We start from the raw sequence: 26,334 nt of genomic DNA on the forward strand, positions 1-26,334 counted from the left end.
CTACAATTTTCTTCTATAAATACAAGGATTTACAGTTGGACTTTGACCTCTTTAACATTTTTTATTCCAACGGCTATCTTCGCGTAAGGGAAAACATTTTTTTTAATCATTTAAGTTCTAAAAATGTTGCACTGAAAGAAGCTAAATATAAATAGGGACACGTAAAGGTATGTATTTTATCAAGGGCAGAAAATGCAAAATTAATAACAAATATTGAAGCGGGGACAGATGAAACGAAATATTACAGCTATCTCACTTGCAGATTGCAATATAACGACCATTTCTTTCAATTCTTGAACTCTCTCTACGAGTTTAAATGATGTGCTCTCCATTGGGCAAGGCTTACGAGGAACAGTTGCTTCAGTCTGAATATTGACAAATTCCAGTTTATTTAGCTCCGCCTGCACAGAAGAACACCAAAACCAAATCACAGAACTGAAAATAAGAAAATAAATTTAAACAAAAAAATAAAACGACTCATTTCTCTATCAAGATGCACATAAAAAATACATCTATATTCCTTTGTTATCTGAATTCAATGTTGTGGAGTAAAGTTTATGTGCTATATTTGGGAATGAATCATGTTTACTGCATGTGGCAAAATTGTTGTGTCATGATTTAACTAATGAACGTAAAAATCTTGAAAACAAAACCTAGTCTCGTCCAAGAATTATCGAATATGCGACGCAAGATTGTGTTGTAATGATTATGAGCTTCATTTACGTGCGGTCCATGTTTTCGACTCTTAAGAATACAGTGCAATCTAAACATATCCCAGGATATGGCCAAACTTTATCAAGGACAAAGGGGAAAAAAACTATTACCAATCATGAATCTGCAAGGCTTGAAATGAGACTAATATATGGTAAAAAAATGGGGGGGAAAGGAAAGATGTAACAGTCTTAATTCTTCCAATTAATACCAATTAACCTAAATACAATCTGTATTTAGCTCAGCACAGCATCATACCTCTAAGGGATGAATATATTTGCTTCCATCTTCTGTGGTTTGCAGCCCCTCGTGCTTAAACGGTGTATTACTATTATCCACAAAAATATTATACCTATCCTGCGGACGACTAATGTTCGGCAAATGAAATGGCACACGGCTGCGCCCACCGGCAGTTTTCTTGTCCCTGGAAACCACCTTCACGCCAGAAGAGCCAACTTCCGCCCTAGGCTCCGCCGTCTTCGAAACCCCAAACTCCCTCCTATTATTCCCGGCCTTCTTTTTATTGCCATAAACCATTTGAAAACCGCTCTCCAGGTCATCCAAACTGCCTGGCTTGCTTCCTTTCTTTGACTTCTTGAATTCGTCCATTGAAACGTCCACGCGCTCAAGGATATCATCCTGGACATCGACAATCCATTCGTAGGCATCATCTGTATCCGTCGGAATGCCAGCACCCCGCTTGCTGAGCGAAGGAGATGTTCCGATTTCATTCAGAAGGCATTCCGAGCGATCTTTGAGATCTTCGATTGGCTTTTTGAAGTCGGGAAAATTGTTGTAGAAGTGGAAATCTGTTCCGAACGGTATATTTCGGATAGAATTGCTAAGATTTTCAACAGATGAAGCGAGAGGACCTCTTACGAGTTTCTGCAAGTTTTCAGCACGGTCCTTGATGGTTTCTTCATTTTCTGACTCCATTTTAGCTGAACAACTAGCGTGTGTCAATTTACGATTTCACACCATTTGGCATTGGTGTCTTGTTCAGACCAAAACGAGAACAAAATTCCTTGGTAGGGTTTTCTTGTGAACTAAGATTGGAAAACCTGTAGAGATTCTGCATTTGATTATTTGTACGTTAGAGAACAGCGATTACGTGTGCTTTCTTCACAGAAGTCCCGTTTTATTTTAATTGAAGTTTATTGGCAAATCCATTTTCCCTCGACGACGAAAAGAATGTATGAAAGATTTGAATTGGTTGCAAAGAATCTAGGCTAGGTACATGTCTCTTATGAGTTAAACGGGACAAATGCACTCACGGGGATTCCGACCTACTCTAATGGGAAACTTCCATTAGCATACCAAATTTGGTTAAGCCAACTAAAACTTAAGAAGTTAATGTGAGAAAAAAGAACTATGTATTTGACTAGCCAATGAAAAAGGTGTAAAGTTTATAAAGAGGATTGGGAAAAAAATTAAGGGTTTCTTTGGTTAGTGGAATTGTAGAGATTGTGATTTGTATAACTTTTGATTTAGTCAAATTAAATATTTGTAAATCTTGAAAATGATTTTTACAATTTTAGTATAACTGTTTGGTTCACCTAGAAGATGAGTGGGAGGATATAATGTTGCATTTGTTTTCTCATATTGGAATTGGAATTAGGTTCTAGCATAGAGCAAAAGCCCACTATCCACAAGCTATTATTGAAATTCTCTTCAACCAGTTCAAACAACTCTAGATCCAAGATGGTTCTAAGTAACTGATTGAAGCAAGATCTAGTGTCTCAAGTTATTTAAACTGGGTCAACACCACTTTTAGTTAGTATATTGTTCTTCAAAAGATCGGTATATTCATGTGGTCTTCATAATCCAGATTGTAGTGTTCAACACAACTTCCCTAGCTTCTAGGTATGTGTGCCTTATCACATACTTCGTAAATCTCTAATCTTCAACAAAGCGATGAATGCAGCTTTCAGTGACTCCTTCACAATGCTTGATATATTAAAAAAGCAACCTCATAATTAAGTAATCACGAGAATCAGTGATTGATATGAATTCTTTCAGAAGCTCACACTCACATACTATTGCAATATCTTCATATTTATTTCCCTCCAAGATGCCTTCTATATGTTTTGTTGTAGTTTATTGGTTGTTAGGGGATATACGACCTAGCATAACAAATATCATTTTTTTGTTAATCTTTTCCAAAAAACTTATATGATTATTGTCCTCTTTATCAAACCTAACAACTAAATATGGTAATAGTTTCATTCCTAGAGAAGAGAGGACAAGTCAAATTCAAGCTCTTCCTCAGCACTCCAATGAACTGCTTCTAAAAATTGCGTACATTTGTTGATGCACTCATTTTCCAATGATTCAGATGCAATTGAGTGTTGTGATGTGGAGAATAATCAAACTCAGAGGTTAATTTTTCCCCATTTTATTCAACATGATTTCTTCAATAGTTCTACACTAAAGACTAGATGAACACCCAAAAAAGGAGGCAAATTGAGTTTAAATGTATTTTTATCAACTTTCTTGATGATCTTATAGGGACCATAGCAAAGAGGATGAAGCTTTCTATGAGGGCCTTGTAATCGTTCCTTCTGGCAAAGCAACCATATCTTATCTTCGACCTAAAAATTATGAGGAGTTTGGTGCTCATCATACCTTTATTTATACTTCTTAGTGGTCTACTCCAAAATTTCATGAACTTGTTGTTGCAAATGATGAATTTTATCAATGAGCTTAATTGAGCTATGTCCTTCTCCTTACCCAAGCATGGTACCAAGTTAGGTTGCATAACTGGATAGAAACATTTATTGGTGCTAAGGGTTGATATCCAAGACAAACTTCAAATGGGCTATGGCTAGTTGAACTATGAATTGCCCTATTGTAGCTATGTTGTACATATGGAAGGCTCCCATCCCATGTATGAGGATTTTTCAAGTGATACATGCGTAGGATTTGAATAATCATTTAATTAACAACCTCTATTTCACCATCTGTAGAATGTAGTATACTTTGTTAGTTTTGTGTCCATCACTGCCCATAATGAGGGCTAAAGTTTACTAAGAAATTGACTATCCCTATTTGAAATCATGTTTTTTGGTAGCATGAACCCAAAACATGCTCAAAAAATAGTTTTGTGGTTTCTTCTACAGAGATTGCCTTTCTACAGGCCACCAAGATTGCTATTTTTGAAAATATATCTACTACAACATATACACAATCGTGCCAATGTTTAGTGGTAGGAAGACTAGACATAATACACAATCCTTCTAGCTATCATAGTAACTCCATCAAATTTAGGACTTTTTTTTTGGAAGTGACCCATTATTAATCTCCCAAAGTTGTTAAGCTTTTTCTTCAAGGACCTAATGCTCTGATACCAATTGTTAGAAAGTAAAGTAAAGGGGGGAGTGAATCAGTTATCCAATCATTAAAACATTTTTCAACCTTATTAATCCTTAACCATGTGAATAATATAATCAACAACTATAAGAAGATACACATACATAATAACACCAGATATGTTAACTAGTGAAACCCTTGATCAGAGGGCAAACCCCTGTGGGGATGGTTCCCACAAAATAATGTACTAATATAAATATTCCTTGTAAGACGATGGACTCTGGTAGGAGCCAATGAAATACATTCAATACGTATCAGTCCTTGTTAGGAGATCCCAACCCTCTTAGGAGTTGTGCCAACCCTACTAGGAGTTGTAGAAGGCAAATGGACCCACTGTTCAAATAGCTTCAGGGGCAAGACCACCAAACTCAGTGTCCAACTTATCTCTATTTTATTCCTTACAGAATAATAGAAATGAATAATCTTGAACTCCTCTGTACTCTTAACCGAATCATTCATCTTTTAGATCTCGATAGCAAATCTTCCAACTCGTATCCAATAATCCCTTGGATCACTCACAGGCATTTATCAATTTTGCATATCACTTGTATAATTTGCACTTGAAACACTTCATCCATAAGGAAAAGAACCTTCATTTATACCAGATGCTCAAAATAATTCCTTTAGTCAATCTTGAGGCTTTCTCGATTAATTATAATAGGACCTCATTAAGATATTACAATTAATTACGTCTTATTCGCAAATATAAAACATTGTCAACTCACAATCTTTACAACTTCTCACAAGTGTGACCTCTGACCTTGTTTACTATCACTTTCTAACTGTGTTCATCATGATTTTATCCTTATCAAGAGATACAATCCAAACATCATAAACCACTTATCAGATACTCTATCTGCATACTATTCTCTGTATTTTTTTAATAACCCTTGGATGTCTTTGACTCTCTACACGTGCACTTCTCCACTTCATTAGGATACAGTGAAGAACATGTCCTTAACTGCACTTGACCTCAACATCAATACATAGTGCGTACAACTTTGTTCTTTGTCTACTACTGTGTCAGTCTTTGCATAAACAATATTATGTTGACATTAATGACAAACACTGTCATAAATGCAACATGTCAATCACGCTATCCAACTCTCCAATGCTTAGGATACTCTCCCAAAGGAATATCATTAGCATTCATGCTAACACATATTTGGTGCCTATCATTTTGTAATTTACCTTGTGTTAGTAAAAATTGAAGGGGTTTGTGATCTGTGTGTATGATAGTCTCCTTTCCCAATATATAATATTTCTATTGCTTGCAAGATTGAACAATAATATATAATTCTTTATCATAGGTGGGATATCTACACACTATATCATAAATGTCTCACTATGGTAGGCAAGTGGATGTCCATGTTGCATGAGGACTGCTCCCACAGTATATTTTGACGTGTCAATTTGTATTTCAAAAGCTTGTTGTAAATCAAGAAGAGATAAAACTAGTGTGAAACATAACCTTTATTTTAACTCCTCATATTGTTGAGCACCTCTCCACTTTAATTTATTTTTCATACCTCCTCATAATGATTGATTCAAAGGCCAAGACAAATTTGAATATCCAAACACAAATCTATGATAAAAGTTAGCTAACCCCAAGAAGCTACGCAACTCTGTGAGATTCCTTGGAGTAGGCCAGTCTTTAATTACTTGGATTTTTTTAAGATCAACATTAACACCCTCACTATTAATAACATATCCCAAGTACTTAATACTTTGCATACCAAAATAATATGTTTCCTTATTTGCATAGAGTCCATGGTCTTGCAATGCAAAAATTATATGTTCCACATGTTGCAGATGTTCTTCCCAAGTTTTACTAAAAAATAGAATATCATTTAGATATACAACTATGAAAGAGTTAGTGAATGGCCTAAGGACATCATTCATTATCCTTGTAAATGTGGTTGGGGCATTTGTGAGGCCAAAAGGCATCACCAATCATTCAAATAGTCCCTCCTTACATTTAAAAGCAGTTTGCCATACATTTGTTGGATCAATTAGTACTTGATGGTACCCAGATTTCAAGTCAATTTTAGTGATAAAATTTCCCCCTCTAAGTTGGTCTAAGAGATCATCTATCCAAGGAATTCGATAGCTATTTTTCATAGTGATCTTATTCAATGATCTATAATCAATAATGATTCTCTATGCACCATCCTTTTTCTTTGCAAGAACAATTGGGCTACCATGAGGAGATGCACTTGGGTGGATATGTCCTTTCTAAATCAATTCTTGTATCTACATTTTTATCTCACCATTTTCTAGAACTGATCTCATATATACTTGCTTATTAGGCAATGGGGTTCCTGGTATCAAATCAATAAAGTGTCTAACTTGGCAATTTGAGGGTATATTAGCATGGTGTTGTCGTTGCACCAAAAGATTGATCTGTCAATGCTCGATAGAGCCACTCAACTTATAGTACATAGGAGGTGGTTAAGCCCTTGTTAGGAATCTTGAGGGGAGTATTGAATAAATTTCTAACAATCTCCCCCTCGGCGTTACCAAAGGGTCTAAGGATTCAAAACAATGACCAAGCTTTGATACCACTTGTTCACGTGGGGTTGTCATTGCACCAAAAGTTTGATCTATCAATGCTTGATACAAGTACTCAACTTATAGTACACAAGAGGCAGTTAATCCCTTGCCACGAATCTTGAGGGGAGCACTGAACAAATTTCTAACAGGGTACCATTGTTGGTAACTCAAACACATTTTGATATTTTGTTATAATTTGATCCATTGATCTTTTCTTTTTTGTTGTGATGGACACAATGGAATGAAAATTACACACTTTTTTCTTTTGTTTCTCATGACGAATCATTAATAACACAAATGTACCAGTTTGGGCTATTAATCTTCTACATTGTTTTGCACTAATCAAAGATGTAGAGTGTGCAGGACTTACCTCTAGAATCAAGTTCTTTTGTCCACCTAATTTGATTATCACATTTCATGGCCTAGACTCATACACTCCATGACATTGATACATGTATGGCTACCCTAACAAAATATCACACACATCAACAGGAGCACATCACAAATCACCTCGTCTTTGAATGGTTTTATGGAATATGAAAGATGACATTGCTTGTTTACTTAAATATTTCGCCCTTGGCTTATCCACCCCATAGAATATGGTTGCGGGTGTGATGTTGTCTTCAAATTCAATATTTTTATAGTCTCAACAAATATCAAATTCTTTTGAATACCACTATCAACAATAAAATGTAAAGCTTTTCCTCCTACCCACATTTGTGAATGGAATAATCTCTCTCCATCATTACAAGAAAATACTTTTGTAGTGGCCATTGTGGCATATGGGTCGACCTCAATGATTTGTTCATCCTCCTTTTGTTTTCCAAAATCTGTCACCTCGGGTTCAATAGCTTCTTCATGGGTTTCCATCATTAAATTCTTTATAGTTCTACAATCTTTAGTGTTATGAAAGGGACTTTTATGGACTTCATGCCACATACCTGATTCTTGTCATGTTTTCTTTACGCCCCATATCTTCTTTGCTAGTGAATTCGGAGATGGCTCCTTGGCTGTTTGTTTGAACTTCTCAAAATTTTAAGCATATTTGAAAGCACTAGAAAATGTTTCTATATTCAAGAAATTCATTTCAATTTGAATGTATCTATGAAGACCACTCCTACACTTCATAACTTGATGTTTTTCAGAATCTTTGATGCCAAGATTTGTATAGGGAGCATGAAATATGTTGGTGTACTTCTGAATTGATTGGTCTTTCTTCTGTCTAAGTAATTTCCATTACATATGTTTCTAATCATAAGTACCCTCAGGGTAATATTCTTGTTTTATATGCTCTACAAATTCTTCCCATGCCGGTTTTCTATCAAATATCATAGAAAATTTGTGTCCATCCTGAGCTTCCTGGGTTTCTTATGTTGTTAAGTGAACCTCCTATGCCAACTTCACACGATTCTCAACTTTGAGGAGGGAAAAGGTTATAATTTCAATATCTAAGAAATTATTAACACAAAAGTACCTATCCAATTTGGAAAACCGGTCATCAACAACATCTGCATCATTTTTGCCTTGAAAAGTTGGAATATCAAATTTTAGTTGCACCATAAATGGGGTTTGCTCGCCAAATGTTGAATTGCTTGAATTGGCTTGTGGCTCTCATTTTCCAAGCATCCATGAAAAATGTTGCATCATTTCTTGACATTTTTTTATTTAATGCCTCTTCTGCTGGGGTTTTGAAGGATTCATCCATTCCCTCAAGTTGTTGTTTTGCCATTTGTGACTATGTGTGTCTCAAAGGAAGATAATTTGAAATATATCTTGTGCCCTATCCCAACCTTTGATAAGCTCACCACGTATGATGGCACATATAGGAGTGAACAAGCTCTGATCCCACTGATCTAAATTAAGAATTCAGATTACAATGCCTAGTGTAGAACCTGTGGTATTGTGATTTAATTGAAAATACAACAAAATATGTTTTTGTTTGACAAAAAGATTCCCATTCCATTCAAAAATAGAGTTTATACAAGTTTGATGGGTCCCAAGGATCACAACTATCTCTTGGAAATGAAAATGAAAAGTCCATAAGATAATTAATTTCAAAGCAAACTATAAAAACTACAAAAATGTATATTAAAAAATATGTCTATTATAGAAGTCATAACTTTGTACTCGTAGCTCCAAATCACAAACCATCAAAATTTTTGTAAAGATCTTCAAAAGTTCTACATTCAGTGGTCAAAGGTTTAACCATAGCCACACCTTCTTAACACTATCAAATCCCAGAAATGCCCCATAGGCCTCCAAAAATGTAGAATACTAGAACATACAAAATGCTAAAAAAATAGATTGTGTTATTTTCCCATTTTTTCTTGTGACAACATCCATTGCATCTTTTTGTATTGCATTTTGATCAGAAAATGATTATGTACTACTGGATTATACTAAAAATATGATGTATCAATAGTCTTCGTGCTCCACAATAACAAATACCACACACCCTGGTGAATGTTAGACAATCAACAAGGCTAAGTAGACCTCCAAAAAGCTTTTCTCCCTCCTTTTTATCTATTTTATTAATAGATATTGGTGAACCTGAATATTGATGAAGTTGTGTAGGTGGATACAAAGATTCAATGGGAGTATGCAATGATAGAAGAAATGAACTCCTTGCTAAAAAAAAAGACTTGGGATTTATGTAAGTTACCTGCAAGTAAAAGGGTTTTACATAATAAATGAGTTTACCAATGAAAACAAGAGGATGGAGGTAAGAAAATATTTAAAGCTAGGTAATCTATAAAAGGATATCCATAGAAAAAGGAAATATATTTTGTTGAGATGTTTTCTCTAGTTGTTAAAATGACTTCTATTTTTATTATTTTAAGTATTGTAGTTACTGAAGATTTTCATTTGGAGCAGCTTGATTTTAAAGCACCTTTTATTCACGGTGATTTAGATGAAGAGATATGTATGGCACAACTACATGGATTAGAGGTCAAAGGTAGGGAGAACTTAGTGTGCAAATTGAAGAAAAGTTTATATGGCTTGAAGCAAGCACCTCGGCAATGGTATCTTAAATTTGATAATTTTATTCATGGGCATGGATACAAAATGTGTCATTTAGATCATTATGTTTATTTAAAGAGGTTGGATGATGATAGCTACATTATTTAGGTTTATATGTTGATGATATGCTTGTAGCTAGGTCTAACATGGATCACATTAAGGGATTAAGACAACAATTAGCACATTCATTTGCTATGAAGGATTTGGGGGCAAAACAAAAATCTTTGGTATGAAAATTATTAGAGATGGGAAGAACACAAAATTGACATTATCTCAGGCTGATAATATTGAGAAGGTGTTGCAATGGTTCTTTATGGAGAATTCCAAAGCTGTCAATATACCTTTGCTTGGTCATTTGAAATTGACTAAGGAGACGTGTCAAAAGACACAAGAAGAGGAGGATAAGATGTCCAAGGTGCAGGTATATGAGTCATCCTAGGATTGAGCATTGGAATGCAATCAAATGGATTCTCAAATATTTGAGAGGAACATCTAGTGAGCATTTACATTTTGAGGGCTCTACTATTGATTTATAAGGCTACGTTGATTCATATTTGGTAGGGGATCTTGATACTAAGTAGAGTACTATAGGTTATGTATTTAGTATTGGTGGGACAATAGTGAGTTAGATTTATTGGTTGCTAAAGGTTAATGATTTATCCACTACAGAGGCAGTGTATGTTGCTACTACATAGGAAACCAAGGAGATGATATGGCTTCAATTCTTCATGGAATAATTGGGTTACCCTCATATGGACAATTATTTGTATATAAATAGCCAAGGTGTCATTCATCTTACAAAGAATTTTGATCTACATTCAAAGACAAAATACATATAGTTGTGATACCATTTCATTTGATCAGTTTTGGATGATGGATAGTTAAAGATGGAGAATATACATACATATGATAATCTAGTAAATATGTTTACAAAGACAATGACAGGGGAGAAGTTGAACTCCTCTTCAACTTTAGTTGGTCTTCTAGACTAAACAAAAGAAAAGAACAACAAAGTCGGTGGTGGTTTTACATTCAAGTGGGAGCTATAGGTTTAGTGGTGTTATTATTAGTCCCAAGTGGGAGGTTATTATTTGTTGGAAAAATAATAGGGAAAGTAAACTCTGAGAGGATGGGGGGTGGGGGTTGAATCAACACTTCAAACTTTTAATCTCAAAAACATTCATCACACATCCATCTCATTATCTATGCATATAAACTAAAAAACCAAATTAAGCATATACATTTATAGCATGAAAGTAAAACATTCAATCACATATATGACACAAGATATTTGGTTACATAGAAACCCTCCAAGGAGAAGGTAAAACTAGGGTGGGGATGACACTCACAAATCTTCACTACTGCAGTAATAAAGTGTATCCAATAAAGGTTACAATGTTTTGATCATAAGACATGATCTACCCTATGAAAGGTATGCCCTGTAAAAAGCTTATAAAGACTATTAGGTCTTACCCTATTAAAGGATTTCTACACCCTATTAAAAGTGTGTCTAATTAAAGGACTTTAACTTATAATGAAGTAAGCGCCCTATTAAAGGATTTACAATAGCTTGTTAAGAGTACTCTATTAAGAGATTTAACTAATTCACCAGTTAGAATGTCTCAATAATGATAATTTGATTAGCACTAATTTGATTAGCACTGTGTTTCTTGATGATGAATCACCTCTTTATTGATGTGTACTTGATCCTTTTCGATCAGATGTATCTTTGTTGTCTTCTAATTTTTTTCCTTTATTCTCCTCTAACCGATTCTGCTATGTATCTCAATTCACAACTCCTTAGTCACCATGAAAGCTCTGTTTGAACATGCAAATCTTCTATTTTCTCCTTCCACACACATAAAAGATTTAGGGTTTTTCCTCCTTAAGAAGATCTAGGTGACTTAGGTTTAGGTGTGAATCAATGATTGGAATTCATCCATCTAGCCACTTAAACCTTCCCTTTTTCTGATCAGATGCATGTACTGCATAGGAATTCACAATAAAGATTCATTCTTATAATCTAATATCATAAAAAATCCTTAAGTTAGCTCCAAAATGGTTTATATTGAAGTTTGTGCCATTACAAACATATATGTCAAAACTGTATAACTCGACATCTAAAGTCCTTGATGCTTAGCATCAACTATAACTTCAATGTTATAACATGGCCTCTAAATGACTCAACATCCATTGATCACTTGACATTTAAATAACTTGGCACATACTATCTACTCGACACTTGAGTGACTTGGCACTTACTAGTTACTCAACACTTGACTCACTCAACACTTACTATTGCTCAGTACTTGAGTGACTCAGCATGCACTATCTAACATGTTATGTTTGTTATGTATTACTTGTTCAACATGAACTAAGTAGATAACTTGTAGATGGCTAAAGTGTTTAGACACTCATTTGTCAAAGCAATCTGAGATTAACAATCTTCCCCTTTGACATGAGTGACAAAAACACTTGGTCATGCATGACTTATGAACATAACTCAAATATCCAATATCTTTGTTCAGCTTACATACAAAATTTCAAAAAAAATCAAAACATGACTTATCCATCATACCTCAAAATTCAATAGCTCCCCCTAAGTTGATTGCATTGTTTTGTATCTGAACCTAAATCATTCCTCCTACTCAATAGATGTGGATAAGCTAAGTTGTATACTCTGTCTCTATCATTGACTTCCCTCAAAAATATTATCTTTTTCATTAGCTCTTATGTCTCCCCCTTTCTTATTTCTCCCCCTTTTTGACACTTATGTCAAACGGTTATACACTTATAGTGTAAAATTTATCCAAAAATGTTTTATAGATCTCAAGCATAATCTTGAAAGCAACATCCCAATTATCACAAGCTACCTCCAATGATTTGATTTGGATGGCTAACTCAATAGCAAGGTGTACTGAGCCTTCATGAGTAGAATAATGCAAATCTTTCTTCATGAATGTTTCAACAAAGGCTAGTTCCTTGTTCAATATCTCCATGTGTGGAGCCAACATAGTCTGGATGCTTATTAGTGTAGCCTTAATGTTTGCTTCATTTGCATGTAAAACTATTAACTGACTCTGGGAATTCATGATATTCCTAAATTGTTTCTCACTTTGGGCTTGAGATCTTGGCAGAGTTATGCCATATGACTGCATATGACTCTCCAAATTTATTATGTGGTTGTTGACTTCCTTTGTGAAGAGTGTTGGATTGCACAATTTGGTGTATAAAGAGAAAATGTTCTCTATTACCTTCTTCACATGGTCAATTTTGGTTCTAACTCAACCTGTGATAGTGAAATAGCACCTGATATCTTTTCATTAACCTTATTCTAAAACTTTCTTTCAGATCATTCAAGTAACTTCACATTTGAATCCAGGTCTACATCACTTACCTTCTCAACTAGGTGGGTTAACTACTTTATGATTGGCTTGTTTGCTTTTGGAGCTGGCAAGCTAAATGCATCAAGAAAAATTTCCTTGATATCTAACAAGGCTTGCTTATGCCTATGCTCCTGTTTGAGCAGTTCTTGGTGTTTCTTCCTTGCAAGAGCATCCTATAATATGCTCATCTATTCAATAGTGATAGTTGCAAAATCAAACTTGGGCAACACAATCACTTAATCCAAGTTCACATCGCTAGTTGATGTAACTTCATCTACCTTAGATGTGTTTAGACTCAGCCTTGATGATTGTAGAGCTATAGCTTCTATAATTGACCTTTGAAGAGCTTGACTAGGAGGAGTAGCAGTTCTTGGTAAAGTCACCAATGTTTGTATTGCTAGTTGCTCCTCAAACTTTTTATTCAAACCTATTTCTTCCATCTTATCCTTTTCTTTCTCTATATTCTTGGTTGCACCATGATCTTGTGCTTTAGGTGCAGGAGTAACATCATGTCCTGTTTGTGCTTGAGTTCCTTCATTCTCTATTGTGTCAACTTTTTCCTCTCCAAATGTCTCACCTTTGTCATTTTCTTTGATATTTTCATGTCCTAAGACTGGAGTACTTTGTGCCATGGTATTGATAGTAGAAGTTGTTGTCTCCTTCCTTTGATATACTATAATAGGTAATGTAGTAGGTATCATGGTGAATTGAGAAGGGGTTTTAGATGTCTCTTGTGTCTAAACATTCTCCCTTGTAGATGCCTTGTCTGCCTTCTCGATCTCATCAACACTTACAAGTATAGGATTTTCACAAAGTTTGGCCTGGTAGTGGATTCTACCAGTATCTTCTCCAAGTCTTCCTTTGTAAGGGGGTTGATGTTCTAAGCGATAGGATCAGAAAAATCCTTAATCTTTACAATGTCAGTATCTGTATTCAACTCTTGTTGAGGACTGGCACTCAGCATTAGTGTATCTTGTACACTATGTTCTGTCTGTTGCTCATCCTCAACTATAGCCTATGTATCTTCATGTGTCTTAGTGTAAATTCTAGTAACTATTGTCACAAAAGCTTGCACCCTTGTCCAAAGTCTTACTTAAGGACAATCTTGTGAAACATGGAAACAACCTCCAAGCTATGGGACTTGAACTATGAGGTTGAAACTACGGAGAAGGTCGGCTTCCTGTACTATTAGGATGCACTTAAACTATTCTTGAAGAGAAAAGGGAGAAGGAATACATGAAAGCAACTAACTAATCTATTCTAATGAGGTGGAGCACTAAAATAGGGTGTCCAGACCAGTCTTTTCCCATACATGCACAATACTATCGTTATGACAACCCAAAGATATACAGATTCAAACTTGCTTTAATCTATAAACTACATAAAGATCAGACAACCATATGAGTAACACGAGGAAAAATGCTTCACTTCTTATCATTCATTGGTCAAAGAGATACAAAAAATGTAGATTATAGATATCCAGAGTATGTTTAGAGAGACAAGCAAGCTTGCACAGTACAACAACAATTGAAAGAGATAAGGCAGATAGTCATATGATTCAAAGGCAAAGAGGAAATTTATAGTAGTATGCCAAGGCAATACTAGAGAAAATAGAGAAGATCCAACCCTCAGAAAGAGTACAATATTTTCCTTTATAGTGCCAACATAAGTTGGATGACTCCTCTCACAAGGTAAAGAAATCAACCACTATAATAAAATCTTCAAAGAATAGTTACTGCAAAGCTGAAAAGATCTAGCTATTGAGTAAATCCACACATGAAAGGATCACTTTCACACCAAAAAAATCTTTAAGAGGTCAGGAATGACAATTATTTAATCTTTGACTGAATGAATGGATCAACTGACGGTGGTGGAGTACCTCCTTTGCATTTATCAAGACCAGAGATCAATGAGAGTAGTTATAGGAGATTGGAAAGATCAAATTCATCATTCAAGAACTGTTTTCACAGCCACCAACCTCTAACTTGACTGTGACTCTTGATCAACTAAGTTTTAACCATTGAGTCTTGCTATGTGGACCAAACACTTCTTATCATCGGTCCAATTCTTATGCCTTGTGTTGACCATACATGATCATAACCTTGCCACCCTCTTCCTTCGATAACAGTTACTACCTGTGAAGCCGCAGCTTAATAGTTCATCGCCACCTCACAACTTGCCTTTAGCATTCCTTACTAACTACTGCATTCCTGTGAAAGCTAAGATCTAACCACATTCACATCATCACCACCTTGAGTTGATGTTACTGTCGGGCCCTTGCGATCAAGCAAAATGAGGAAACTGCTTGATCACGACTCAAAACTTAGCTATCCTTTGATCTATTACGATTATGTGCCTACCATAGATCTAGATGATCTAATGGTGCAGGATATGTCTTGAAGCACTGAAGATCTTAAACCATAGCATGCCAATGTAATCATGCAATCAAGTGAATACAAAGCAAAGTGCAACTTCGCCATCTTGACCTTGGTCAGCATTTAACTAACTATGACTGCATGAATCACATGATCACGACTTAAAACTATCTTAAGGCGTAATATGAAATAAGAATATGGCCAATGCTACATCATTTCATAAGAAACCCTAGGTGATCATTGGGTGAATTATCATTTGAATTTTATTTTATGGCGGGAGGGTGTTTTAGTTAACAGTAACCTCAATTACTTGTTGGTGTTCATCTTTGTCCTCACCGACCTCAATAGGTGTCTACTCTATTGTCTTGGGTGCTACCAAACCATATAATGATTTCCAAATCTGAGTGGTCTTCTATACAACAACTTCAATATCATTTTTTAGTATGCTAAATGCTTTATATTTCAGTGCAAATTTCCTTGCATGCTTCTTTATCGCCTTTGTCATTATCACCCTATCCAATTCTAGCATCACCTTGGCAAGTGTAGTCTCTCTGATTTATCTTTCTGTATTGAGACTATCATACCACTTTTGCTCAACTTTGTCATATATATCTTTTGGTAATGAGTTGGCAATCTCAATTGGAGTCTGTTTGAATGTTGCCATCATGACATATATTGATGCCTCTACTTGGTTCATCTCAACTTTTCTAAGTTTACCATACTCAATATGTGTGAGACTATATAAATCAACATTATTCCTAATATTTCCACATACATTGTCTAAGTCTAAGGATGAACTATGACTTACCACTTTGAATTGGTTGTTGTCATCAGGTTCAATCTTCTCTTCATCAGATTCAACTGCAGTTGTATACTTTCTCCTCGGTCTCTTCTTAGATTCTTCTTCTTTGGTAATCAATCTAGCCCTCTTTTCTTTTAGCTTTACTGCTTCTTGGGCTTCCTTTGCAGTGGCTCTTGTGCTAGTTCAAGTAGCTTGAACTGCAGGCTTAGATTTTACAACCTTTCTTGGTTTGCTAATTGTTGGGGTTTTTGCTTTCCTTTTCTTTGTCTCAAGTGCTTCACTAGCTTCTTCTCCCTTGACACCTTCCTAAATTTCTACCTCTTATTCTTGGTGCTCAACTTGACCTTGAGTTAAGGACAGACGCACTTGGGTAGTAACATCTTCTTCATCATCATCATCATCTTCTTCTTCATTTTCTTCTACACATTCACCAAATTTCTCTTTGAGTTTCTTGACAATCTTGTTCTTCTTTCTTATGACTGAGGCAATCTTCAAATCCATCATTATTTTAGATTTAGCCACATCATAATTCCCAAAGGCAGTAGCCTTGGAATCTACGTCTTCTGCAAGTAATGTTCTGATTGCTATAAAGGCCTCATCTGCATTGATCTCATAGCCTAGTGGCCTTAGCCACCTTACCCTAGGAATTGCAGCATGAACATATGTAAAATCAATATTAACTATAAAACAAATGTTACTGAAATGTTTCTCAAATAGTGAAACTGGTATCCTTAGTCTTTTCTTCATTGTCTGCTTAAAATCTTTAAAGTAGCTCGTCATTGCAGATTCAAAATTATCTCCAAGCTACTCAATAACATCACCAATTTGTACTACAATGGATCTATTCATTTTCCATCCAACTTTACCCAACGTAGGGAATGTATTATCTACATAAAAGAACATAGATACAAGAACTGAACCAAATTTACATTGTGCACTCTTGGCCTTCCTTATTGCTCCCAAATTTTTTATCATTTGTTGCAACTACAACTTGACAAGGTCATATGTATGATCCTTCTTAACTATATTGTAGCTCATGTCAACAACAATACATGGTAAATTGTTGAGCCTGCAAGATTGATAAAATTTGAGTGCTATAATCCTCACTGCAAAAGCAATTAGAGGATCTGAGATAGTGTCAATTGTCATACCTCGTTTGTTCCACACAACCCTTGTATTATTCTTAATAACTTCCTTAGCTTCACTCCTCATGGTTTTAGGTTGACCAAGGGTTGGACACCCTATCACTCTGTGTATAATTTTCTCGATCATTTTCATTGATCCATTTTCCAACCATATAGAATTATCATGAATTATTCTTAGAACTATCTTTATCCATTCAATTTTGAATACGATGGGGAAATCTAGGGCACGGGTTAACCCTTTGGTCTCTACAATTTTGAATTCATCTTTCAATGCTCCATTTTCACATAATTTCCCATAGGTTTCCCTAATCTCCATTTCACCTATGCTACCCACCTTGTATGTGTAGTAACATCTCACATTCTGAATCATCAAAACTTGAGGTGGTACAATCGACAATGCACCAGATGGATCTTTCTTGTAAGCAATGTCAAGAATGGCTATTAATCTTGGTTTTTTTATCTCATTGCTTATCAATTGTACATTCAAAACTTCCTTCTCTTCTTTAACCTTAGTTGCTAAAGAACTATACGTCATTATGTAAACCTAGGGTTTGCAAAAATTCAAACTACTTGGCTCAGCACACAATAAATACCTTTTTAAATCTACTAAGATGATGTTGAGCAACTTTTGAATCCTATTTGCAGATAATTGGAATGATCTCTTTGATTCACCTTCAACTCTTTGTGCTCTCCTTCAAATTCAAATGATGTTAAATGAGTAGAAATTGATCATATAGACCTTAAAACCTCATATTTAATACTCAGTGCTTACACAACTATAAGCTTGGCTTTAATAGAGATTTTGACTCACTCAGCTTCCATGAAGTTCTCTTTATGCTCAGCAACTACTACGAGCTCAACCAACACTATCACTAATGATAGTTCAACATCAACTAACATTTCACTTGACAAGTAAAGTGAAACTTTTCATGCTCGATAGTAACATGAAAAACTAACAAAACTTAAATATTTACTTCAAGTTATAATCAACACCTTGCATCTTTCTTCATCAATATATAATCTTCTCATAACTAAAACCTTTGAGTTCTTTGATGGTTTGATGCCTTGGTTGATTCTTATGGTTAGAGGATGAATTTTTCATCATGATGTCATGGATAGCTTGGATACATGGTTTAGCGGGAGCTTGTGACAGTGATGGGGTGATAATGTAGGATTAGTTCCTAGTTTGGTTTGTATCTTCTTGGGTTTGGAGATCTTGGTTTCACTTGGTACTAACACTTTGGTTGTGTGTGTATAGACCTGGAGGATCTTCATATAGGAGATGGATTTTATGATTCCATATATGACTTAGTACCATGGTTGAGTGGGAGTTTTTGGCATTGATATATTTATTGAGTGTTTGCAAATGTTGGAGATTTGTCTTGGATCCTATTGCTGCAAAAGGATCTTTGACATTTTCATGGTGCACTTGTTATCTTCATAGTGTGTGAGGATAGTTAGATCTTGAGGACTCATGGGGTTCTTGGTTATCTTCATAATGTGTGGAGATGGTTCTTCATGGTATTTGGAGATGGTTTTCTTCATGGTGTGTGGAGATGGTTGCATCTTGAGTACTAATGGGGTTCTTGGTAAAGGTGTGGTTTATGCTTTGATTTGACATGTTATCTTTGGTGTGAGGATAGTTTCATTATTATGTCATGATATACTCTTGATACATATTTAGAGTTGTGACATGTTATAGTATGTTCTTATGGAGCATGTTGTTACTTTTGAGATGGTTAGATCATGTTGTCATGTTTATGTTCTTGAGGCTATGGTTGGAACTTTGACAATGATCTTGGTTTAGTTTCTTGGTATTGAGTAATTGATCATAAGCTGGATACTTTATGAAATTGCTATGTTGAATTTGGAGTTGGAATGGATTGATTGGTTAAAGGTGCTCATGGATGCTTATAGACTGCGGTGATGTTGATTTCTCTTGGATTAGAGAAGTATTTGTTGGGATAGTTGATAGTTTCAGTAGGAAGACTGAGGGACATTCACCTGATATGTACTTGAGAGGAGATTGTTTTTAGATGACTCTTGGTTGGAGACTTAGATATCTTGATGAGAATTCTCATTCGCCACTCTTGGTCTACGCGGTGGTTTACTACTTGAGAGGTATAGTCCATTATTTTTCTCAAGTGTATTATGCTTATGATTGTCTTTAATGGCTATGGATCTTGATCTATGGTACATGATTTAGTTTTAGGGGGTTCATTTGAGAGATGGTTTAGCCTTGGTTATCTCCATTTGCATATGTTCTTATGCTAATTGAGTTTGGGAGATGGTTTTAAATTGGACACATTCCTTGGATTAGGAATGGTTTATGAGTTTGATCTTCTTGTGAGAGGTTCACATCCATGATTATTTATATGGTATGATTTCGGTGTTGTTGAGGCTTCTTGGTTGGGATTTTATGGAGGAGACCTTACTTGCACAGTTTACATCAAGAGGCATGTGTAGAAGGACATGATACATGTTATTATTTGCATGGTTTCTCTCTAGTCTTGATTATCTTCCTGGATGTTCAATTTCACTTACATTGGATTTGATATTGGTTAGAGATTGTGATCACTGGTTTGTATTCATGTATGTCATGTGAGAGATGACATGGTTATTCCTTTATCTCTTTTCTCTATTGGTTGTGGAGAACTTGGGAGAGCATTGGAGATTGGTTATGAGAGTTGTTCTTGCAGGATATTGATCTATGTATTGTAGATGTCCTTGATACTACATGGATTCACTTCTTTGAGATGTTGTGAGTGAATTGGTTACGAATTTGACATTATCTTTTGCAGTGGAAGCTTCTTGGTATATATGTGGTAGATATTGCTCTTGAGGCTTGTGATTGTAAATTACAGATTGGATATGTTTTTTATTAAGGAAAACAGGCTTTAAAAGGGCCCTGAAACCTCGAACATAGAAAAGAAAGTCAATAGTTTAAATGAAAAAGGCCACCAAGAGCCAGAAACAAAAACAACAGTTCCCTAAAACATAAAGCAAGAAAAAGCTAGGGAAGAGCGCCAAAAGCCAGGGAAAAGAGCCAAAAACTAGGGCAGGCTGCCAAAGGCCAGGGTAGATCAACCAATGTCTTTGAGCATCTTCGTGACATTGATCTCGAGCTTGGACATCTTGCCCGTCTCCTCCTTCTTTTCCATAGTGTCTTGCTTAGGGACAGTGGTGTCTTTCTTTCTGGTGCTGGCCCTAGTTCTTTTTCGAATACCTTCCTCTAGGGGCTTGTCTTTTTTATTTATACCCTATTCCTTCTCCTTGCCGCTTTGAACCTCGCCATGGTGGATGAGCCTCTTTATGTTATCATGATCCTTGAGGATGTTGAGGTTTTGCTCAGATATGCCCTGCAAGGTCTTCACCATATCCAGGGAGGTAGTGTTGAAAGCCTCCAACTTCTTATCTGTGCTGAGTTCATCCTCATTAACCTTGTTCCTAAGGCTGTAGGTCTCCCTTTCCAACTCATTAAGTCTGTGTTTAAGATTGAGGTTCTCATGGTAGATCCATTTAGTTTTCCTATAGCTATCCATAGTGTTGTTCTTAGCATTATTCAGCACATCCATCTCTGGGTTGTCCCTAGCAATGTCGCTGAGGATGATCAAGTAAGGGTCTATAAGTTCTTCTATCTGGATCCTACCCTCCTCATTTTCACAGAATTGGGTACAGATTATTTCTCTCTTGAGCCCCAAATTGGAAGTGGTGTGGTCAAAATTTCTCCAGACCACCTTCCTGTCCTTGCCAGATGGAGCACCTATAGGTGGAAGTGCCCACATCATCGTAACCATGGTTGGGATCAAAGTCAAGCTGCTGCTCGAGCTTGTCCATCGGGTTCTCATCCATCATTGCACTTCCCTCGCCCTGCTTCTCCTTATTGACTTCTTCCTTCTTCCTCTTATTCTTGGCAGTCTCCATGGCTTCCTTGTCTCTGCTGGAAGGCACTTTGATAATAATCTTCCGCTTGCTCTTCCTGCTATCTTTTCCTTTTTCAGCCTTGGTTGTCTCCTTGTCATCAGCATTGTCACGCCCAGTCTCCATGCCATCGTCCTATTCATTATACCCTTTATCTAAAGAGGTATCTCTCCTAGTCTCAGGGGGAGTGGAAACCTCCTTGTTGAAATAGGGAGACATGTCCAAACTGTGTTGAGGGGATTCATAATCTTCTGAATCTGTGTACAACTCCACCTCCTCAGTCTCAGAGGGGGAGTAAATTTCATCAGTATCACCCGAATCCCTTTTAACCCTTTTGCCTTCTTTCTTTCCCTTAAATTTCTTGCTTATTATTTTAAACTTGAAATATTCATATAACGGTAAGAGCAGCCCTTCGTGGAAAGCAGGTTTCCTCATTTTCTTATCTTGAAATTCTTGGATATTATCATTCATTGATGAATAGAGGTAAAAAGGAATGGAGATTTTAGCTCTGTACCTGAAGTGGTTTAGCAACACGAAGTGGTAGGTGCAGATGCAATCAAACCTAGTGTCCAGAGTTATGTATTTGATAATGGCTCTTAGCATGAACCTCCAAATGGGCTTGATAGACCTCGAGAGATAGTGGGTTCCACTTTTTGCCAGCTTTTTCTTCTCCTCCAAGTCTTTGGTGAACTCCATCACCGCTTGCCTTGAGATTTTGCAGTCTATGCCAGTTACATGAGAAATAATTTCCTCCGTGATAATGAAGTCCACCCCATCAATCTCCACATTGCCCTCATTCCAGTGTTTCACCATAGCTTTGGTGAGCAAAGGTTTCTAGCCATGGAGATGCTCAATGTAATTGGTGATCTCCCCTTTCTTCAGGATCTTCCAGACTTTAGTTCTTCTCTTCCATTTCAAGGCCTCATCCTCCGGCTCCCATCTATCTCGTTCGCCCACCATGACCCTCTTCTTGCCTTTACCTTTGAGAGTCAAAACCTGCAAAATTTTCCAACTATAGACTCCTCTGTTTTTCACATTTCTAGCACTTCCTTGTCATAATGGATGCTCGGCTTGTGGTGAAAGATTTTGATGATGTGGGCAGTACTCGTGAGATTGTACTTTCGCTTCCTAGATCTGTGCCTTCTCAAAAAGAAAGTAATCACCCTTATGAGTACAGATTGGATATGTTGATGATGTGAGATTCACTTGGTATACCTTTGGAGGTATGGATAGTTGGATGGGTTTGGCACATGTTGTGGGTGTTATTTCAACTATGAATATTTTTGACAATTACAAATACATGTTATTACCTTTGGATTAGTTTTTTTGTGCTTGGAATTTTAGTTGGTATAGGATTTTATGATCTTCTAATGCAAAAGGTTGTGTGGCTTTCTCTTTGGATGGCTTCTATGTATGTTTGGTGTAATGGCATAATAGGAGGTGAGATCATTCATATTTGAGATGATGGATACTTTGATTTTTTTGTGGGTACTAAGATGGAGCACATGATGTACTTTGATCCATGATGGTGGATGTGCTAGGAGGGATTTTTCCCTTATTCATTTATGTGGCTACAGATTGACCCTATGCAATGTATACAACAAGTGGGAGATTGTTGAGATGATTGGTGTTGCACACATTGCATAATATTGTTATGTTGTATTATTTTATTTTATTATGTAATGTTGCACCTAGATGGATGTGCAACATGTAAAGATTCCCATAGAATATTCTTGATGAGTTGTATTGTAACATTGTGATAATAATTCATGTAGTTATTTAATATTGGGAAAAATAATTAAATTTCCAATATTAAATGTGGGGTCAATGGGTTAGGTAGCACATGGTTTTAGCACATGGTTTATGTAATACCACTTGGTGTTTTTGTGGGAAAGTGTCGAGCAGGATAAGGCTCGTCAGGTTAGCTAAGGGAGCATTTGTGAAGTTTGGAAGCATGGCATGGGATGTGTGGATTCATGCTTGTTCACATACATTGCTCAGTTATGGCTATGGTTTTGAAGACTTCCATGGTTGTATTGCAATGGTGTTTTTGCTAAATAGTACATGGTGATGGATGCTTTTGGAGGCTAGGTTTTTCCCTCGATGAGGGTTTTCCAAGGTATATCTTATGTCACATTTTTGTGGGTATGTTGTCTATTCTCTTGCATATGTATTTCAATTGCATATTTATTTTAGATCTATTATGGGTTATGTGGAAATAGTTATATTCTTTCTTGTATGTTTCCTTATAGATACAACTCTAATTATCTTGTCAGCAATTTGAGATTTATTCTTGGGCGATGGCTAGGGCCTTTGAGGTCTCATGATGCTATTATAGATGGGAGGAAATGAGCACAGTTGTTTTTAACTCAATGGTTCTTTGCTTGTGCTTTCCTTCTTGAGATAGTTGATTTATGCACATGTATGTTCACTGCGCTGTTGCTTTCTGCATGATTATATTGGATGTTATGGATTGATGTTATTGATTAGATGTTTGAACTATTTGATCTCCTTCTGATTATGAATGTTTATTCCTTGACTATTGTGGTTTCAATATTCCCCAATGCAGAGGTTCTAACTTTATTTCCCTTTTAAATTATTCGTTAGGTTATTTATTTGTAAACCTAGGTGACAGAAGTTCAACATTGCGTAATACTGGAAAAATATCTCATGCCTTAGAAAGAAATATTGTATGATACTAGAAAGTATCACACAATAGTAGTAAGTTCTATCATGCGACACTGGTAAACTATCACATGGTAGTAGAAAGAAATATTGTGCAATACTCGAAAGTATTGCATGGTAGTGGTAAGGTTTATTGCATGATACTAAAAAGTATCACACAGTAGTTATAAGAAGTATCATGCAATACTAGAAAAGTATCATCAGATAGTATTGTACAGTTTCGTATGATACTAGAAAATATCACCTGAATTCTTTGCAAAAGCTTGCTTAGGAAATTAGTAGGTATCTCCAAAATTTTTGGTCGAGAGTTGAAGGGTGTTTTGGGTACTCTCTTGGGATGTGCCCCTTCCTAGGTCCTGATAGGTCAAAGATTATTGGTTTCTTGTTTGTGTAAACTTTCATGGTTGGTTTGGGACATGTAAGTAAATAGTGATGCTTGGAGATTAGTTGGTTGCTTGAATTGCATGGTAAAGTCTTCTATTGCGATATTTTGATTGATTGCATGTTGATGTTGTTTGAATCCATGCTTATTAATTTTCTAAAAAAAAAAAGATTGGCTTTTAGTTATCGTTATTCCAAGGATCTTTGGGCCGGGCATTACACAATGTATTAAATGGATTGAAAAGGAATAATAAAATAGAAGATGAATATGTGGAAGGTACTAAATACTGTGAAGTACCTTAAGTAGATATCCTTGCAGAAGAAGTAAGGTTCTAAAAGATATGGAACAAGTTGTTAAGAGTTAGAATAGAGGTATACAATGATTTTGATTCTTTAAATCCTGAGCATCTGATAGATTGGATTAATGAGCTTGAGGGTTATTTTGAGCTTGATAATATTGTAGATCCACGAAGAATTAGGTTACTACAAACTAAATTGAAAGGTCACATTTCCTTGTAGAAATAATTATAGAAAAAGATAGAGAAGATAATGATGAACCTAAGATTAGCATATGGAAACCCATGGTTTCTAGATTAAAGGATAAATTCATTACTAAATATTATGAGATGTAATTATTTATGTTGTTGAACTTGAGATAGAAGGATATGTATGTAAAAGAATATATTGAAGAATTGTATAAGGTACAAATGAGATCTATATATCATAAATATTCTAAGGAAAAGGTTGTAAGGTATGTTAATAGTTTGAAATTTAATGTGCAGGATGAATTGAGTATGTTGAAACTTAGTTCAGTTGAAGATGCTTATCAATGTGCATTGAAGGCAAAAGATAAGTTAGGTATTGTGTAGGAGTAAAATATAATCAACCACCCTAACACATTTAAAGGAGAGAAGACCAAGATCTACCCCTTTGATTAGGTTTGATTAATACACAAGAGAGTATCAATGCAAAATCTAATGAAAAAGGGAATGAATAACTTGGGTTTAATTCCCTCTCACCTCCACCTTAAGAGAGTTTTAAGCAAGAAGATAAATAATGTAATGTTGTAATATAGAGTATTGATGAGATGATAAAGTATCTCAAAATGGAAAAGAGGAAGACGATATACCTTGCGAAATAAAAACCTAAAAATGGATTGTCAAACAACCTATAAAAGGATTGAATTTCAACATCTAAGTTGAAAACTATTAGACAAAAAAAACCTAAAACTATTTGGTGATCTGCCAAGGTCAAATTGGATGACTAAGGGATGCTCAATCATCCCTAGGGTATCAATGGTGACCTAGTCCACCTTAAAAGAATGAGTGTGGTGTTGTTTTTAATTTTTCTAGCTCCAAAGAAAGACAAAAGGGCTATTCAAATTCACAACTTGTTTTCCAATTCCATATCTGAAACTTACAAAAGAAAATGGGTGTTTGTTCATTGCTTGAGGGCGGGGGCGGGGGGGGTGGGGGTTTGGGGCGGGTGTTGCCTCAGTCAAACCCGATATAACATGAAGCAATGTAGATCTATAAAAAAATGCTCTTTAGTTTAGAATGTAATCAAGTATGTAGATGCAATAACATTGACTCAACTTCAAAAACTCTAGAAAGGAAGTCAAATTGAAACCAAAACCTTTATGAATGAATGTGCTTGAAATCTGACATATGAATGAATATATATCTAGAGAGGATGAATGTAGAAGATGCAATAAAGGATCTTGAACGTATTAAGGGAGATCTTGAATGTTGAAAATGCAATAGAAGATCTAGCATAAACTCCTTTAATAGGTTGAATTCATGAATCCTTGATCTGCAATGAAAAGTTAGCTTGAATGTCTTGAATGCTTTTAAGAGTTCTTGAATACTTGAGATCTTGAGGCCATGCTTGATCTTGTGAATGCATGATGTGATTTGAGATAACAAATGGAGGAAATGGAAGGATTTAAATAAAAAGCTCAAAATTGACTAACTCTCATGGGTCGT

At 35.8% G+C, this 26,334-nt stretch overlaps 1 protein-coding gene across 1 annotated transcript in view; it reads right to left on the reverse strand.

The window, feature by feature from the left end:
• Positions 1-1,922, reverse strand: part of LOC149569433 (uncharacterized) — a 163,581-nt gene extending 161,659 nt beyond the window's left edge. The window contains exons 1-2 of the mRNA XM_089822134.1: positions 970-1,922; positions 246-401 (exon numbers count right to left, since the gene is read on the reverse strand). Of these exons, the coding sequence (XP_089678260.1) occupies positions 246-401; positions 970-1,647 (834 nt within the window). The 5' untranslated portion in view covers positions 1,648-1,922. The remainder of the gene's footprint in view (positions 1-245; positions 402-969) is intronic.
• Between the last annotated feature and the right edge of the window lie 24,412 nt (positions 1,923-26,334).

This window comes from Cupressus sempervirens, chromosome 3 (assembly GCF_028749045.1).
Source record: "Cupressus sempervirens isolate cs-2001-9-10 chromosome 3, ASM2874904v1, whole genome shotgun sequence".
NCBI classification, from domain to species: Eukaryota; Viridiplantae; Streptophyta; class Pinopsida; order Cupressales; family Cupressaceae; genus Cupressus; species Cupressus sempervirens.